This window comes from Pagrus pagrus, assembly GCF_965226575.1.
Source record: "Pagrus pagrus genome assembly, chromosome: 15".
In the NCBI taxonomy this organism is placed as follows: Eukaryota; Metazoa; Chordata; class Actinopteri; order Spariformes; family Sparidae; genus Pagrus; species Pagrus pagrus.
This window is the reverse complement of record NC_140199.1, coordinates 14,369,809-14,390,006: the sequence shown is the minus strand read 5'-3', so window position 1 is coordinate 14,390,006 and position 20,198 is coordinate 14,369,809. Positions and strand designations below refer to the sequence as shown.

The following is a 20,198-nucleotide window of genomic DNA, read 5'->3' as shown; positions in this document are numbered from 1 at the left end:
GGAAAGGCCAGACCCAGACCAGCATGACCAGCCACCTATTTCCTTAAGTGTCCCTTCACACACCACTTTACCTCTGTCAGCAGCCAATCAGATAAGCCACCACTCACACTGACTTACAGTCACTGTCTTTGAACCCATGTGTGCAAACATGAATATGTGAGCAGGAAGGAAAGAACAAGTGCCTCAGTGAGACCCAGTCTGCTCAACTTACTGCTGAGCATGCAAACATACAGTAGCTTTCACACCACTTCATCATCATTTTATCCCACCAGTCAAATATGCACGCACTTTTTCTGCATATGACACAGAAAAGAACATGCATAGGCACTGAGCACGTCCACTGGAGGAGATAGTGGTTTAGTATTGTGGTCAAAGGGGGTTGGAAGTAGTTTTAAAGGAACAGTTCACCCAAAAATACAAAATCAGTCATTATCTTCTTACTATAAATCAGTGTTACAGCATTTTTCTAAACATTAGATGGGTACTTCCCTTCCCTGACTTTTCAACGACATGAGGGTAAGAAGATAATGACAGAATTTTCATTTTTTGTGTGAATTGTTCCTTAAAAAAAAGAACTGGGCGATCTAAATTGAAAAATATTGCACACACGTTTGGCCGTTTGCACACTTGTCAGATGAGTAAATGTTGAAGTGAATCTAGAATAAAGCTGAACATCAGCACTAACGCATTTAAATGAAAATGGACTGACAGGATTGTGCCATGATGGAAATGCAAGCCCTTTGCTTTTATTTTCAGATAATGAAAGCGCAAGATGGGACGAGCCAACAGACAGAGCTCTGACTCGATATGCTGTTGCTTCACAGAACAGAAGGGCAGACAGGCCTCGACTCCCTCTGCTACCATCTCTGCTCATTTTAGTATGAGCACTAAGGTCACAAGTTGCGTTTTGGAAGCCATTTATCCTTGAGTCGCATGTTTAATCTGGCTACATTACACAGACAGGTGCATTACTGGGGAAAAAACTAAAGATAGATAGCAGGACCGAAATATTGCAGTTACAGTCCATTGATTACTAAAGGTAGATATCCAGATAAAGAGGAGTGAGACAGAAGGAGACACAACCAGACCAGGGTGTAGGGGTCAACAATCCAATGACTGTTAAACAGCTTAATGTTCCTCATATCCCCATATCTCTACATATAAAGATAATAAAGATGTGCCACATGAAGAAGCAGCCGGGCAATAGTTTTTAACTCAGTTTACAAGACAGGAGCGCAAACCAGATGCCAAACCTTATAAACCTTGGTACTATTTTGTGTCTGACAGTTTTATATCTATTGGACAGCTTTTAATAGCCTAAGTACATCATTTTCTCTCTGCCATACTACCTCAGAGGTACATAAAGGAACATACATTCAAGAGTTTAACTTACACACTTTAACAAGGTTTCCATCTGTCATACGGACAAAGCAAATACCTATAAAAGCTCAATGATGAGCATTAGCAGGTGGATGAATATACTCCCTTTTCACCGGGCTTTGGTCTCCCCTCGCTCACTAGCCTCTAGCTGGCCAAATTGGGTAATAAAACCCTGTGAAGCCGGCAAGGTAGAGATGTTGCCATCTGTTCAGCTGGTATGTGGACCAGCATCTCAGGGCTGGCCTGTCCCATGGAGCCGAACGGACACTTGTTTGAAGAGGTGCTGACAGGCTGCAGGCAAATGGCCAGGGCAACCCTTCAAACAAGTGTGTGTGTGTACATGGCAAGTGTGAACTCTTCTCTCTTTATCTACTGCCTGTCAAAGGACTACTGAAATCACTGCTGCCATGTCCACCCTTTCTGTTCAAACGCAGGTTTTTTTTCATCAATGAAGGCCACTGAACCACAAAAACACATTGCAGTTTGGAAGAGCTTTATTTAGACAAGTCAAATCCCAACTTGAACCTTAAAACACCCAATTCCTGCTTGATTTATAATCTGCCTTGCTAACTTTCTCACTGTTTGTCACTGGAAGAGGAAATTTGGGTGAGGCTGAATACTTAACTATCACACAGTTTCCCAGGCTGCTGCACCATGGGACCTTTTTCCGGCAACACCATGAAGAAATAATAGGATGTCTTAGACAAAGATATACTTGTGGTTGAGGTCTATATATAGCTGCCAGAGGAGAGGCAGAGGTGGTGGAGAGGCGAGGGAGGGTCTGCATTGTTCGAGCTGTCAGCAGTGGAAACTTCACTGTCGGTAGTGGTAGACCGAGTGATAACCCCCTGCAAAGGCCAGGGATGATAAGGCAGCGAGGGGGACCACACACACACACAGGAACACATAGTTGACACAGTGCTCTCAACAAATGCACACGTATGCTGGAAAACTGGCAAAAGCCCAGTGACAAGTTCAAAAACAAAGGGGAAATCAGCAGGGAGTGGTCGAACTCCCACTCAGCTGTTCACCACTGTGCACATCAGCAAAGTCGACCATAGAGCTGCATTCAACAATGGTTGAATTCCATTTAGCCGCTTCACTGTCAGTGTTCTATTATTGGGCATGCTGATTCGCTGGCATGGCTTGCTAGCACACCTTAATGGAATGAACCATCGTTAATGTGATTAGTAACATCTGCACAGTAAAGTTTTCAAATGAAGTTTATCAAAAGCCAAAAGTGAAAGTGAAACGCCTCATAGTTCAGGCTCGATGAAGCAGAGCACATCTGCTCCTTTGAGTCACATCGATTACACATCTCAACAAAAATCACAGAAAGTAAGTTCTTTCACATAAATGAGATACACAGAGCAAAGAGCGAAGTCACAGGCATTCTCACCAAAAACATTCAAGGTTTGTTACACAATGCCAATGTTTACTGCAAGATTGCAGGTTTTAAAAACTCACAAAGACATGCCCAGTTTAAAGGACAAGTTCACCCAAACAAGGAAAATTCAGTCATTATCTAGTCACCCTGATGCCGATGGAAAGTCGCGATGGAAGTTTAACAGTCCACAAAACATTTCTGGAGCTTAACAGCGAATAGCATCACTGTTTTGCTGTAAAAAAAAATAAAAGTCTCCAGAAGCCCCAAGATCCAAAAATTGATTTAAAAAGATGTTATTTACAACCTTTTTAAAGGTGAAAATCTTCACCGTAGGTCCTAAGCTTCTGTCTGGAGTGGGTGCACGAGCTTGACTGCATGCAGTCGAGGGTTTCAATAAAGTCTTTTTGGACGAGCTGTACAGAGCCATTCTATGTTTTCTGTTTTTCATTATTTTTTTATGTTTTAAAACAAGTCCCTGTCTACTTCAGCTCTTCGGGAGAATGCTGCAGCGCTGTTTTGCTGTGATGCTCCAGAAATGTTTAGTAGACTTTGAAAATTTACCTGACTTTCCATTGTTAGTGGGGTGAGTGGATAATAACTTCCTGTGACGGGAACTTCTGAAATTGCCAGTTATAATAGTAAATTCTTATCTCAAGGTCCACGTATCTTCCAGAGCTTTCTGCTGCATCACATGACCTTCATCAGCAGATGGAGTTTGTTCAGTTGTAACGGAGAGTGAAGTGTTTATACAAAGAAAATGCTGTACACTTGTCTGATGTTTGCCTTGCATGGAGCATGTAGCACTGGTGCAAAGACAGAAGAAGACTATTACATTTCAATGCTAAGGTGTTGCACAGTTACGTGTCAGCTATTGGCTAAGATAGATTTGATTGTTTCAGGATGTAGTACTGATCTCATGTTCTGGTCCTCCACTGTTCTGGGCCTTCATTTTCTCCAGAAGTGAAGCTGAGAGTGGGAGGACTAATGATGCAGTAATTAAAGCAGGCGCCAAGCTCCAACACCACAGCAGCTTGCTGAGGAGTAACACTCAATATCCCCCCCACCCCACTCCAACCCCGCCCCTCTGTGCAGCTGGTCCTCTATTTGCATCTAGGGGAAGAAAACAACATGAGCATTCTGGATGCAGCACGACAAAGGATCAGCAACAGCCACAAAACAAATATCACCATGTACTGTATATACAGTACACGTGTACAGTCACTAATTCACACTATGCTTTCTCTGGTATAATAAATACAGAGCTGAAACTCTTTGGAGTGCCATGTGACATATAACAGGAGCTATCAAGCTATTTCAGTAGTGATGGAGTGCCAGCAGAGAGTGTGTGTGTGCGTGTGTGTGTTATGTATTGCTCTATCAGCGTTCATCTTGGCTTGCCTTAAATGGGAACCGGAGGATGTCAAACAGTCAGATACTGATGTTCATTGGGAGGGAGTTTTCCATTATGGCTTAGCAAGTTGTTGAGCGAAACCAGGCGTAGATCTGAGCGATAGAAGATATACTTCTGAGCAATGCAACACTCAGATTAGTGCATTTACACGCTGTTTAATTCACCAAAACTATATGTTCATGACCAAATCATAGCCAAGATTTATAGAAGCAGGGCGTACAGTAATACCATCCAGGTGCTCATGACTCCAGACCAGGAAACCTGAAAAAAGCAAGAGGCCAGAGGAAAAGTATAGTCATAGGCATAGTCACTCAGTACCAGGCTCTGCTTAATGACTTGGCCAGACCAGGCAATACTTTTTCAGGCTGGGGCCGGGGTGGAAAAAAACACAATGGCCTTAACTGGGAAATATTCGCCCACTGACTGTACGTGGACCAGAGACAATAAGCACTCTCCATCAAAGGCTTAGGGTTAAATAAACACCCGTCCTGCTGGGAATGTGTGGCTGAGTGTGTATGGGAAAAAGATAAAGGGGACTGGTGAGCGAAGAGGTCTCTGCGGGAGATAACAGGAGTGAGAAGAGAGAAGAAGTGCAACCCAGCCGCAGAACGTTATTTCATTCGATGAATATGCCTCCACAGTAACACAGTCGATGCAAAGAATCTGGACTTTCACCAAGTGTCCAAAATTTGCATTTTTGTCTTAGCTGCAAAACAGGTTGATCACAGTATGTGTCAGAAGACTTTGCAGAGGAGGACCTGACATGTGACACTCATAATGTGGCCCCCAGATACGTACGCAGATGCTTCTTTGTAAGATGTGGCAAGGACAGACAAATATTTAAAGTGAGGACTTGAAATGCAAAGGCAAAGAGAGAATGTCAGATTAGCTTAAAAAGTAAGACACAAGCCCTTACAGCAGGAGGGCAGGGCTCTACGCACGGTAATGTCAGACCACCAGTTGGGTTTAAGGAGCAATTTGGCCTCTGGCATATCCAAATATCAGCGGTCACTAAAGACAACTGGTTATGGTTTTAAAAGTTTCTCGAACCAAGTTTTCCACCAAATAGATGGATTCAAATGGATGAGCCTTTTTTTCATACATGCTGTTGGAACATGGTCTTGGAGTTGCTTGTAGACAAGATTTCTTACCTGTGGAGAGAGCCAGACCAGCTGGTTCCTCCTGTTTCCAGTCTTTAAGCTAAGCTAACCGTCTTCTGGCTGGAGCTTCTTATTTAGCTTACACATACAAGAGTGGTATTGATCTTCTCATCCACCTCTCAGGAAGAAAGCAAATAAGCCTTATTTCTCAGAAAAGTTTAACCAGGAGCAAAGACCACGTATATTAACAAATCCTCCATATATTTAGCTAGGTTTGGCAATCAAGAACCGGAACCATTGAGAACTGGTTCCAAATCGTCCAGTTCATTGGGATTGGATGCCTTCGAGCATATCAATTCAATTTATTAATGCAAGCATGTTTTTCTGATAGATGCACATTGCAAAACTAAGACATCAAACTCATGCCGCTGGAAACTTGCGACACAAAAGAGTCATGGCGGAGAGGAAGAAACGGTCATGACCACAGTGATAGTTGTTACGTCTGAAGAAACTTGATTTCAAGAAAGGGTGGAAACACCAGCAACATGCTGACACACCTTTCTCCACAACATGGGCTAAAATTACAAGAATGAAATGTATTTGACACTCTGCTTCCCAACTGAGCAGCATGTCTGTTTCTGAGGGTAAATATCCTGCGTAAATTTGCAGAGGTTAAATTTTCGAGCTGGTTCTTTATATGTTTTTATATGATGTTATTTATACCTGAAGCTCACTTGAAAGTGTTCACAGCGAACTACTAGTAGCTCATGAATACACTGAATTGAACAAAACTCTTTCACACCATCTTTCTCATCGCTTTTTGTAAAGAAACAGTAATACGTTCCGTCAGCCCAACTGTAACTATAAATATAACAAATTCACAGTTTAGTAATCACTAGTGTACAACAGGCACTGTCTGACATGATTTAATTATAGTCAGAGAATTTATATCAACTGAAACTTAAAGGAAACGGACACAAAGTCGACTCTTAGTCGACTTTAAGTCTGGTCCTTGCCTTAATGATGTTAGCACGGCTAAGAGTCTGTTTGCTTTTACACAACACGTTTTTAAGCTGGAAAGAGAAAACACAGATCAGGAAAGATTCCTAAGGCTATTCCTGTACAACGCAATAATGTAATTTCTGACATAAATGAATTGAAAGTGAAGTACTGCTGAGTTTGTTATAATTTCCTTAAAAGTCAATCTAGACTGCAAAGCTATCCCTTCCAATTATCCAATCCATAAAGACATTTGACATCTTTGAGCAACGCACAACTTCAGCATCCCGTTTTTAAACCCTGTAGCTGCTGGCGATAAGAGCTCGGTGATCTAATGTGGAGCAGAGCAGGGAGGACAGATATCTCAACACCCTGCTTCTGCGACAGCACAGTCAGGCTGCGAGCCACGGCTCCTTTATTTCAGGAGTTGGGCTTCTATGGAGATAAAAGAGGTATGAACACTTCTGTAATCATTCAGTTCGTGTCTCCACGGTGGACTCCGTTGCTTTGAGGAAACGCAGCAGGACAGGGAGTAAAGCATGTGCATGTGTTCATGTTAGTGTGTGACTATAACAAACACAGTAAGAGGTGTAAAACCGACATCATCACAACAGAGTGTATGCGAGTGAAGTGGATGTGGATCACAGATAAAAACATAAGTGGACGGGAGGCCTGCTGTTGCTAAGCGAGCTCTTTAAAACACACACTTTGGGTTTACAAGATGAAAGTGAGCCAAATTCCTTTGATAAACAGCGCTGACGCAAGCTTAAGCACTGCACATAAACTGTGCGCACGATTCCAGGTATAAATACCAACGGTTTCAAGACAAACCATTAAAAATATCACAACATAAACCTCCTTCTGCAACTTATCCAACATCATCTGCTTCTGGATTATCCAAACCTAGTGTTCTTAAAGAAGATCATAGCTCTGGGTTTGTTCTTAGTAGAGAAAATCCCAGCCATAACAAAACCCACACGGTCAGCCTCAACCAGAGAGTTTGATGAAAACAAAGAGAGAAGTCAGCAAGAAGTTGTGAACTTTCCGACCATATCATCATGTGAACTAAGAAAAAAACGCCTATACAAAACCACTTACAGAGGAGTTACTAAGGAGTTCCACTCAAATCTACTCAGCAAAACTGCCTGAACATCAGAAATCAAGACACGGGCCCCGTTGACAACTGGCATTAACATGTGTCTCCAGTAATCTGATCACAAGTGGACAGCTCTACATACGTCAGTTCACACCTACCATTCGAATGCGTCACCACATGCGTCTCAAATGACCACTTGCGATCAAATCTCACTTCTCTGCCCTATATGCAAATAAACATGTTACTCATTTCTGTTTGCAAAGACCAAATGTGTTTGATGAATTTAGTGTTCATCAGACCACAAACGAGAAAAGAACTGGGCTGGAAAAACACAAACGCTGCCACAGCAGAGTGTTTCTGAAGGCTGTGCTTCAATGACTACTGAACAACACAACTACATAACTTACATTTTTGGATTTTTATGTCCATTAGCTCCTCTGCCTCAACTTTCTGTGATTACAAAGTGTCCTGATGGACAGATAGCTTTACTGTTGCTAAAGCTAACTGCTGCCAACTATAGCTGCTGTTAGCTAGTGAGCTCAAATATTCATGCAGCTAGCGGTGCAAATTAGTATATATATATATATATATATATATATATATATATATGTATATAACTGAGCTAACTGCTTAAGGGCAACTACAGTTAGCATCAGATTACATGTTTCTGTAAACAACCATTTGCAAGATTTTGTTTCACCAAATCACACAATACTTGTGGTTTTTGTCATAAGATTTTAAGATTTCTGCCTTTAAAACTTCAACCTGCCCGAGCAATACTCAATTCATCTTTATTGTATTGGGGTTGCAGCAGATATTTCAGACACAGCCATCTTAAAACTTCAGCACATAATAACAAAAGCTGAAACATAATGTGGTGTTGTACTACAAAACATACTACAAAATAACTAAACCTCAGGAGCAGATCAATAATAAGACCCAGCTTTTAGGATAATCCTCCCTTAATTCTCTCTTCTTTTAAATGTTACACAAGATGCAAGGAGCTGTAAGTCGATGACGAAAGAGAAAGCCTCACTGACGTTCTTTGTCTGATGCAAGCAAAATGAATGAGCATTTAATCTGAAAATACCACAAATACACTCAACACCCTGAGACACCGTGAATGAGTTAACAGCCAGGCATGTCTGAACATGGCGGTGCAGCTTGGGAAATCCACAGTGTGTGTTCTGGCTGGAGACAGAGACATGGAGATCTTCTTCAGGTAACTCCTCTCTTCAGCATGTGCAGATAGGAGATGGCTGTTGCTGAGGCCTAAAGGCCCCGAGGCTGCAGCGCACCAACATCTACCAATGCACCATCGCAACATGACATTAGCGCACTGTGGGTCTGAATGTTACCACTTAATCAGCCCTACGTGTGTACGAGCACAGAGCATTCTGTTCTCAACCCGGTTACTCAAGTAACCTGGTTTTGTGTTGATGCATTTTTATGTCAAACAGACAGTAAACTGGTTAGAACAACCCAGTTAAAGCTTAGAAACCTTTCAAACATGGCACAGTTATTTAGCACATTCTATGTTCACTGTGTGGTTGTCAATTTCTGTGAAAAACAGACCTGCAGCACATTTTGATAACATGGCTTCATGAATCAAATGACACTTAAAAACTACTGTGGTGTCCTTAAAGGATAGGTTCCCCAGAAAACTGAAATTCAGTTTTTATCTACTCGCCCCCCTGCCGATGGAAAGTCGGGGGAAGTTTTCATAGTCCACAAAACATTTCTGGATCTTCACAACACAACATTGTTGCAGCAACAACCAAAGTAGATGGGGACTTGTTTTAAAGCTGAAATAACTCCCCAAAAAATCTAAAAATTGCTTCATACAGCTTATTTGGCTAATCCAAGTTTCTTGAATACACACATGATTTTCCATCAGCATTGGGGTGAGTAGATAATTACAACATTTTCATTTTTGGTGAACTGTTCCTTTTACACATCTCCCGTCTTTTGACTTTAATGAGCCTTGTTTATTACTGTGACTAGTGCAACAATTCCCAGAGGTGACTTATCTCTTGTACTGAAGGGAAAGACACAAGGTGACCAAAATAAATAAGTCAGATAAAACTGACCAAAGAACAGTGACCTCTGTAGCGGACAGGACCACCACAACATGCTTAAAGTGACTGAACTTGATAGTCACTAAGTTCCTGTTGCATCAGATCAATTGTGATACTGTGTGCAAGTTTTCGTGGGGACTGAACCCCCACTGTTGTCTCTTGAGGGAATCTTCTGAATGAGTCCCTCCTCATCAGTACGATGGGTGGGGGGCGGTGTCCCTCTCTAGCTTTCCCATCCTGGATAATTATGGCTCTTGGAGTGAACCCAAGCTTCCCTTGCTTGGCGTCGACACTCCCACCCTTATCCCAGTTCCTTATCTGGGTCCAATGGGGCCTGGCTATTCATTGTCCCAGTCTGCTCGTACACACATTGTCAAATCCTCTTGAGTGGGGTCAATGAACTCTGGAAAAAGTTGGCTGTGTTGACCCACTGTAAAGTCCCTGTCTCATTTATATATGACTGTGAGTTGGTGTGTACATCTCCAAGTTCACATGTACGTCTGGGATTGCATCGTTTCCCCCGAGAGTCCCCCACTATCAACTCTCCTGACTGGTTCACTGAGCGACTGGTTATTTTGCTTGGTAAGATCAACAGCTCAGGCGAGTTAGGGGGGACGGATCGTTCTCTACATCAGCAGCATGATCATGTCCACACCTCTGCTTGTTTGGGCCGAAGCAGACTCTTCTGCTCTGCTCTTGTTCGGGGGGCACGGTGACCTGACTCAGCAACTGGGAGATACAGCTCAGAAAAACAGCCAGATAAGCTCGATGTTAGTAACAACTGAGCAACTGATCTTCTTTCCATTTTTTTCCTGTACTGTGCTGTTTACTTTGCCTTACATCAAACAGACAGTCAAACAACGCCTCCACTCTTATTAACTCTAACTGATTCGACTTTCTCTAACCAATCACCAGAGAGCAACGTATCTGCATGAGTCTAATGTCATTTTAAGGCAACACTGATGCGTCACCTCATTGGATTGCTTTTTCAACTGACAGATCAGTCAACTCGGTGGAGTGGGCATATTCAAAGGTCTAGACTGTTTACTCCCACATGTCATTATGTTATCAGAATTGTACACCATTTCATTCTATCAAGAGTTATTGTAGAGGCAAGACAAGCTCTCCAAGCTAGATAGCTTGCTTACTTTCAGTTGAAAATCTTGTTAGCATCGGCCCATCAGGAAACTCTGTACACCACAAGAGTTGAGGCAGAGCAGCCAAAGGACATCAGAGATAAAAACAATTTTCTCCATTAAATATGATCCAGTTTCACTAACATAGTTGGTGTGGGGTGACTTAGTGCTATAAAGCTTTACGCACTTTTCTCGGGAGATACTACCGCCCACTCAAGTTATACAGTGCAAATACAAGCAGGGTGCAGAGTGAGACTGACAGAGACACCATTTCCCCTATGACATGCCAGTTTACCATCAGAATGATTTTGAGGTTATTTTAAGACAAAATAGTTACATAATGCTGCTTCAAGCTAACTTGTTGACTTCTGCCTGGCTATCACAGTGATCATCTGAAACAAGTCATTGAGTCTGGCACACTTTCTATCATGAGAGTGACTGGCTATTTGAAAAAAAAAACCCAGAGCACTGAGTGACGCAGACAACAAGGGTTTACCTCGCTAGCAAAAAATTGGTGAAAGGCTACGGGGTCTGTGGCACGCAGAGGTGGCATTTAGCTGCAGGGCTTTTCTTTCAAAACTTACCACCTGCTCACCTGCTGTGGCAACATCTTTCCACTTCCAAAATGAGTTTTAAATGCAAACGATTATTCAGGCAATAGCACGCAACATGCAAAGTATACAATACACTTTACATTGTGTGGTGTTGTTTGACTGACAACGAGACTGGAACATTCACACCAGTCATGAAACCATTGTCGTAAATGTTATTACCACAGAGGTGTTGCTTTAAAATGAAAGCATTAGCTACAGCGTGTCAATCTAACACACCCTGTGTGGTACAGGTATAGCTAATCATCTTACAATAAATACCAATGAATTTTTCTAAAATCTACCATTTTCTTACAAGCTACAATGATCAGGATGTTATTTTAGCACTCTTGAATTCTTATGTTGAGGGGATAATAAAAAGAGTTTGTTGTGATAAACAAAGAAAAATACACATTAGAAGATAAAAACTCATCAACAGTTACATTATGAATCAAGACTTAAAGGTCCCATTTTGTAGAAAGTGAGATTTCCATAAAGCAAGTCTAGGTGCTATAAAAATAAGTGTGAAAGTATCAAAACGCTCAGTCAAAAGAGAAATTTACACATCTTATAATCAGAAAATTGTTGCTTTAAACGGACTTCCGTAAGGTTGCAATGTCACAACTGTACAGTCACAGTCCTCAACCACGCCCTGTAGCACAGCCGTGGTTTCAAAAACACCAACAGGGCTGATGCAGAAACGCAGTGGGCGGTGCCTGATTGGGCTTGTTAGAGCTGACCAATGAGAGCAGACAGAGCTTTTTGAACCTAAAAATGAGCACATCTGGGACCTTTAAATAAGAAATTAGTGTAATTTCTCAAAAAATGTTAATCATATATCATTTCTTATAATTAATCAGGAAACATAATTTCCACTGCAAGATGCTCCATACTGGTGAGGAATACATCATACTCAAAATCCTGACTTTTCGTCAATGGCTGGTGGCAATGTTCGGCTCCCTCCGACATCTTTTTCCTTTTGAAATTCTAATTCCGTGTTATGACAGGATGGAGGAGGGCAGAGCAGGGGGGAACACCAAAATAGCATCATCTGATCTTTCTTTCATAAACTTTTCCACTCCTGCAGCAACACACTGGAACAGACTTTGGCAGAGGAAGAAAGGCAAAATCAAGCTGTCAGATGAAGTATTTAGTCACAGTCTCTGCTGCTGAGCTTCTCCTCATAAAAGTTGAGCTCAGAAGTCTGGAGAAAACATGGAGAGCTGGACACAAAGCAAAGACTTGATATTAAGAATGAAGCCATTTTCACAATGTTAGCTTCCTCAATTTCCAACCCTTTATCAACACAGCGTCACGTCTGGTATCACACATTTGCACTACTACTGCCAACACTATAAATACACATCCTGAATGCTCAATTACATTATTCAGTTAGGGAATTCACTACCATCAGGCGTGTGACTAAGGGCTAAATATAGTCTCCAGACTCCATGCTGGCTGCAGAAACATCTTCACATGTTTACAAGGAAAATGAATATCTGAAGCACTAATGAGATGCAGAGAAGTCACTTAATAGACGCTTTATACACTGTAATAGTCACTGAAGACAAAGTACTGGGAGCAGTGTATGCATAGCTTCCAGGTCTGAGACAGGAAATTTTTCCTGCTCTGTTCTATCTTTGGTGGTGTAAATATGCCAGCTCAGTGGGGTCCCGGCTGTGATAGCCTGAGCTAATGAGCTGTCAGTGGACGGGAGAGGGAGAAACAGTGGAGGCGAGTGGGGGAGAAACAGGGAGACATGATGAAAAATAAGTTGGAGGACCATACCCACAAGGGGGGCTATTCATAGTAATCTATTGCATCAGCATATGGTCATCTTGGCTTGGCAAGCAGGAGGTGTGTGTAATCAAAAACAGAGTAGTTATAATCAAAAGACAACCACAGCCAGTGACTAGTGTTTACCACAATGAGAGCACTTGAGGAGAATGTGGGAGCCATCATTAAGATAATATGAACAGAGCAGAGTCGAGCCACATAGTCTTTGAAAGCAAACATCAGTGTACATCCTCAACAATAACAGCAAGCTGTTTGTCAAATTTTCATCATTTGGATTGACCCAACTGTGCTTTCCACTGGAAAGTCTCCAAAAGTCATTTTACAATCTCTCAGTTGCTGTCAGCAAGCCAGATTCACTTACCACCAGAGATCGCATAATGAACAAAGACACTCAAATCGCATCTATAGTTTGTTTTCTCCGGACCTAAACATGGTGGAAAAGTTTACTTTGGTACTTTTTTGTTGGATTTATTTAGGTTCAAACTGCACAAATGCAAGCACACACAGGCCTGTAAACATAAATGGCAAAGTCTTTTGTAAGAGGGAAGAGGTTCTGGGTAGTGGAAGATGTTAAATCAACTGGATTCCAGTCCTTGCAACTGAAGTGATGCATGTTGGAAATATCTGCACAGGCTTGTCTGAAATATATTGTCTCAGATGTTCATGTCCGGTAAAGAATGCATGAATTATACGTAGGTGCTAGCGTGCAATCTGCTGTGTTTGTCAGTTTTTCAAGCATGAATTTCAGCGTCCAAACTTTCCGTCTCAGAGTTGTTTCCTGTAACTGGTTTGTTGGTGCAGTGTAGATTACCTTCACACTTCAAGAACTATACCTCAGTGTTCTTTGAAAATGAACCCTGAGCCTTAGGAGTCACAGTGCTTTTATTTGGTGACACCCAAGTTGAGTCAGCATGGTGCCCACCTGTTTAAACAAACTACTACGAGAAGAAAAACCACTCCAGAGCTCTGCAAACATGTTCGATATGAACATGCCCACATACTGGCATGTGTTTCCAACCACAGTTCAACCACAGTGACAGCTTAAGTGCCCATGAAACCACTAGCAGAGTGCCATTTGATTACGCATTTTTGCGTGTTTCCTGTAAAAACAGGAATCTAGGAAAGGACTTCTTGTGGATATTGACTGATTCACGATTGACGTTTACAGTAGCCAATAGCACTAAATGGGCTTCCACCATGCAGCTAGCAGTCCTAGCTAGCTGAATCTGCCCAGACTGGGAGCTTTTGGTGAGCACAGCAAGACCAGGACCAAACACAGCCTCTGAGACAGACAGATGCTGTGTTTGAAGACAGGGAATACAGTACTGAGCTGGTTTTTCCTGCTAGGTTTGGCTCCTGGTTCTCCAGAGGCTGAGTCAGGTAATCGGACCGCTAACTGCACATTTAACTAAGCTAACTAAATAAACTAAAAGCAGCTACAGTGAGCAGCAGTAACTTTAGCAACAAGTAAAGCTATCTATGTATCAGCAAGCTCTGTAAATCACAGAGAGTTAAGGCTCACAGAAACACTCTCTTTGGCGAGTCGTAAAAATTTGAGAAAGCGTTTCATTGGACACAAAACTACAAGTGCAGGATGAGTCATCAACATGTTTTGTTTTCCAGAAAATGACTAACTCCCATTAAGAACCAAATACCATTAAGAACACATACAGAATTACTTTTAGCTCATTGCTGGGCCAGATAGATACTGGCGTATAGGTGACAATCAGCACAAGACATATGTGGGAAAAAAAAACGCATCTGTTTGATTTCATGGGAAGTTTAACTAATATAATGACTCTTCATTATCAATTACAGGTTAGTGCAACAGGCCAGCTATGGTGTGAATTGTTTGTAGGGCTCCCACAGAAAAAGAAAGCTACGTATTCATTCATTTATTCATCAATTTCTGCACTCACTCTCTTCTTTCCCTGTAATGACCATAAGCAGACATGGCCACTGAAAACAGTTGACTGACAGAATGCGAAATCTTTAACTGGCTTCATGTATGGTGAACTTTCACTAAAGGCTGACTTTGGATCAGGAATCCCACAGGACCCATGGGAATCCCACAGTGCCTTCCCACTGCGGCTTCAGGATGGGAACGAATAATAAAACCAAGCCTGGGGAGTAGATATCCTGAGGCTTGCGGGGACTAAATGTATGATGAAGGATAATAAATGTTAAAGCCTAAGCGTCATCCAGCAGCCATTTAATACGCCCTAATTGTTTTAACACAAGGTCAACATGTTGCATTCTTTGCCAAACATAGACTGGGAGGCCAGTTTTTTAGCTACATCAGTACAAGTGAACGGGTCTTATCACTTGAACATTAAAACTAAATGTACCATCTAGCAAAAGACCGGCAATACTCAACATGATTGAAACAGGATTGTGATGAAGTGATGAAACCAGGACAGGTTTGATTAGGACCAGAGAAAAGGGCAAGAACTTTTCAGTTCAATGTCTACAGTACCATATGAGGTGTTTTAACATTGCGTCTCTTTGTTGTCATATCTGAGTGGCTGCATGCTGCTCTATTTAATCAAGTCACCATTAACAACTGAGCCCTGCTGTTTTTAGCCTGACCGGTTAACTTATTGAAAAAGTAAAACAGCAAACAGACAGTGCAGCTCTCACCTGGAGGGGAACTTTACCTTAGACAGACAGAATGAGCATGTGAGACTCTACAAAAAGCAAATAATGGTTAACTGTTGGCCGTTTTAAACACGCCACAAACCGATGTTTGCCGTCATAATTAGATTCAGTGAGGATGGCTCCGAGGGCCGACAATGCAAATGGAAAATGACTTGAGCTTGAAGGATGACTGTTTGTCTTTCGCTTTAGATGTTCAAACAATAACTGATAACTGGAGTCAGAGAAGGCAGACCAGCAGACTGTTTTAACATCAAGGCACCAGTTTTAATCATCATGCACAGGTTACACAAGTGTATCTAAAAAACAGCACGATGGATTAGAGATTATTTCACACATGACGGAGAGTGAAGGTAAGATCCGGAGGAGTGCTGTTACAAGCGTTAAAAAAAGGAACTGTAAGACAGCATCTTGGAACAGCAGTGCTGTGTGACTTAAAAGTTGAAGCAGACACTAAGACTGGCAGAGTTGGAGGTCCGTTGGGCCACCTACAGTGTACAGCTTGTGGGCACAACCATTGTGCTGTGAAGCAGTTTATGAATCCCCCATCTAAGACATTTTATTTTGTGGTGAGATTCTTTTAGCTGCTCTAGCGCACATTTAGCAACTGAGTTCTATTCTGAGGAGGCTTCTACATCACCTGAAACACAGAAAGTATAACTTTTAACTGCAATCAAGCTATGCTTTTGTGTCAAAATAGTCTGTCAAATAAACGCAGTTGAGTGGAAATGTAAAAAAGCAGAAAATGAAAATACTTAAGTTAGGTACCTCAAAATTGTACTTGAGTACAGTACTTGAGTTTTTCTTTATTTCAATATAAATAAAGGCTTCGATCAATACTTGCAGAGTGGCAAGTCAAACGCGCACAACTGCATGTCGAGGCTGTTTAGAGTGTATTTACATTTGTGATGCCTGTAAATACAGGAGCCTGCAGCCATGTAATCTGAGCCGTACAGTTACAAAACGCATATTTTCCATCTCAAAATCAAACTGTATGCAGTGACATGGGAATATACCTCTAACACAGAGGGCCTGTTGTGTTTCATATTGTATCCTGTAGGATCGGAGTCAGGCTACGCAGCCATAACACAGAATCTTCTCATCTACAACAGACCTCATAGTGAAAAAAAACATTAAAAGGGAGTCCACAAAGACTTCATTCAACTCATATGCATCATAAGGAGTGCCAAAACACTGCTGACTATAGTTAGCTTCTTATATGACCACCACACCCACTCATAGAAGGAAATATTCTTTAATGTGCTTTTTTTTTTTTTTTGCTCAGTCTGTTAGAAGTCTTTTGGAGGAAAAAAAAAATCCACAAGACACCCAAAGCACGCTGCTTGTGAGAGGCAGGCTATTTATAGGCTTACTCCAGCGAGGGAGACAGCTCTTCCCTCATGTTTGGGATCAGCTCTTCGCGCGGGCGAAAGGAGGGAGAAAGAGGGGGGACTCTATTGACACAACACTGAAAGTGACACAAAGTGTCTGAACTCGAAGCATTTAATCGTAACAAGCTTCCATCGTAATCAACTGCCATTATGCGTCATGCTACAGCCTAACAAACACACAGCTAAGATATGAATATCATTCAGCAACCTGCACAGACACTCCTTAGGAGGCCTGACACACCTATTTTTACAGTGAGCATGCTTTTGCTTTCTTCAGCCGAGCAAGCAAGCAAGCGGCTTTATCTGGAGTGAATATTTGAATGCTGCTTTTTCTCATAATGATGCAAATAGGATGTTGGTGAGCGTACAGTCTCAATCGGCATCAGTGTTATTCATAATCCTGTCTACTCGAGGAAACACCCTGCCTCTTTAGGGTTTTCCCTGGATTTGTGGAAGGTTTAGGTGCATGTTTTTGGTGGGGGTTTGGGGTCCTCCCCCAAAAACTGGTCTAAAACTGGGGTGCCCAAAGTTTTATCCTTTGAGGGCCAAAACGGTAATTTAATGGTGGACCATGGGCCGAAAGCAACCGCCTGTTGTGTCAAGATGCAAAATAGTGCTTTAATACGGAAGCCCGAGAGGCGAGTCAGAAAAAAAACCTGGTGATCCTCTTTCTAAGTCGCATATGAACTGTTTTCTCTCTCTGTGTTTATGGAATATGTGAAAAAAGTATGTTTTGCCAGGATAGAAGTTCCTTTATTTTTTTATTTTGCAACTATGAACATGCAATTTCACATCATTCTGGACCATTATTATGATCATATCTGTGTGCAAAAAGCTGAAAAGCTAGCACAGATAACAAATAATCAACACCCAAAAAGCTTAATGATAAAACTTGCAAAACAAGTACACTGGGTACAAACTAAAACCATTACGACCTATCACTTAGTTTTGATACTCTCCACATTCATCTTGCCTCAATTCGCTGCACCTAAGCCCTTTAGCGTTAAGGGAAACCCTGCTCTCATACTGCATTGCAGTCCTGACATGAATGTAAGAAGGTGTAAAACATTGGCGATTGCGCTGTTTTACAGAAAAACTTTTAAAAAATAGGTGGTGAGCATGAAGCATCTCCAGTGATGCAGTGGTAAACTAATACACTCGTTTATAAAAGACATATAGTATAAATATTATTTTTATCTAACTTCTATGACACTTTCATTGTGCCATATGTTTTGTGCTTTCTAAAAAACAAACCCTCATTTAACTCACATGAGTTTTGCTTCACTTGCTGTGATTAGCATGAAAGGTGGATGTACCCTGCAAAGGTAAACTGCAGCTGTATTCCTGATTACCCAAGTTACAGGCTGGATCATGGAGGAGAGCCACCACAGTCATGGAGGCACTACAGCAAGTGAGAGGCTACAGATGATGATCAATGCTCACATACATCCATACAGAACAGGCAGAAGACATGAAAGAGAAAGTGGGTCACTGCACGTGTAGGACACATAACCATCAACACACAGAGCTAGCATGGGTCTGTGTGGTTATGAAGGGCCCATGTGTTTATATGTGAGAGTATAGGTGACAGAGACTTGAACACACACACGAGTCGTGACCAGCTGAGACGTTATTTAGCGTTTGACAGCATGAAGACGGAGTTGACAGTGTGAAAAATAACAAGTGGAAAAGACAACAGTGGTGTAAAGGAGAGAGCACTTGACGGACAACGTTCATCAATGGAGTAAACTCACATCCTCGAACAGAGATCCAACGTTGGCTGTCACCAGCAGTATTCCTGTGCCTTGCGCTGCTGTCAGCTTCCCTGCCATAATTCTCTCGCAGGTGGGTCGTGGACTTGCACAGCGGACTTTGTGGGTAAGAAGCGGCGAGAAAGAAAGAAACAGAAGCCGGCTGAATGTCTCACGGAGCTGGTTATAAGACTGGGTATCTGCCACTGAAGCCGGGGTTGAGGCGGCTCGGCTGGAGCATATTTTTCAGCAGTGGCCGTGCATCTACTAGGAGTTGCTTTGCAGTAGAAGGTCCGTTGGCGGCGGCGGCGGCGGTTAGCGTGCTGCTTCTCGTGCTACTTTTTAACGTTCAGAGCCATCGCAAAAGTTTCCGTTTTAATCCACGGCGAGTGGCCGAGGGCTCTGGGTCATTTCAGCTACGAGTGTTTCCCTGGCTTTTGTGCAGTGTAAAAGTCTCCCTCCGAAAGCAGGACTCTCTGCCAGGACCATTGCCTTCACTGTTTGGAGAGGATAGGCTGGAGTCCTTCACTGCTCTGACGTCACCGTGCCAATGGAAACACGGGGCTGTCTTAAAGGGCCAGCGCACCGTAAACACAGCGGCTCTGCCTCCAGCGGCACGGCGTCCATTATCGGACACAGCTGGAGGTGAGAGACTGTTTGTCCTTTGTCACTGGTCAAAAATCCCACTTAGACCCGCTAACATCAGGCTAATGTGTGCAATGGGAGTGTGTTAACTCGGCATTTACAACTGGGTCAATTGGACTCTGCAGGAGCTCCGGGTTTTTATCACCTCAGCTCAGCTCGGCTTTGATCTAAACATTAGACCCTCGTGAACCAAGCCCCCAGGAAGTGGGTCGGGGTTTGAAGCCAATTTTCGTAGTGGCCGAACCCTGTAACTACAGCGTGACGTGACGCACTTCGGCCCAAAAGGACTTTTTCCCATAAGCTAACATTGTGAAAGAAGGGGCTGTAAAACGGTGGATAACCAATAACATTTGGAAAGTCTAGGAGAGCCGCACAATTAAATTATTTTATCCTCATTCGAGATAGCCAGGCGCTGAACCAGAAGTTATCCGCGCAAAGTGATGACGCAGAGGTAGATGTTTCCTTCACCACCACTGGAGTTTGGGCGTGTACGTAAGTCTAGTCACAAACAATGAACCAGTTGGAACCAGGGAGTAAGTTTAAACGCCATGTCTCCTTTCCTTGCATATATGGTTTAGGATTTTTAGTCTGTGCTTGCATTTCCCCCTTCTTGGATAATTCAGTTTGGAGACAACAATAAGACGAGATCTGTCCTGGGTCAAATTTAAAAATCAAGATCTTTGATTTGAAGGTCCAGTGTAGGTTTTAGAGGAATATGTTAGCAGGAATGTAATATTTATCATCAGTGTATGACTTTAGCCAGTCTCAGGAGGCATAGCACA

The 20,198-nt window shown here is 42.4% G+C and overlaps 1 protein-coding gene across 2 annotated transcripts in view; it reads right to left on the bottom strand.

Moving 5' to 3' along the window:
* The window catches only part of inpp5a (inositol polyphosphate-5-phosphatase A), a 148,234-nt gene extending 128,868 nt beyond the window's left edge, over positions 1-19,366 (bottom strand). For both annotated transcript variants that reach the window (XM_084376049.1, XM_084376048.1), the window contains exon 1: positions 18,775-19,366. In XM_084376049.1, coding sequence (XP_084232175.1) covers positions 18,775-18,852 — 78 coding nt within the window. In that variant the 5' untranslated portion in view covers positions 18,853-19,366. The remainder of the gene's footprint in view (positions 1-18,774) is intronic.
* Positions 19,367-20,198: the final 832 nt, after the last annotated feature.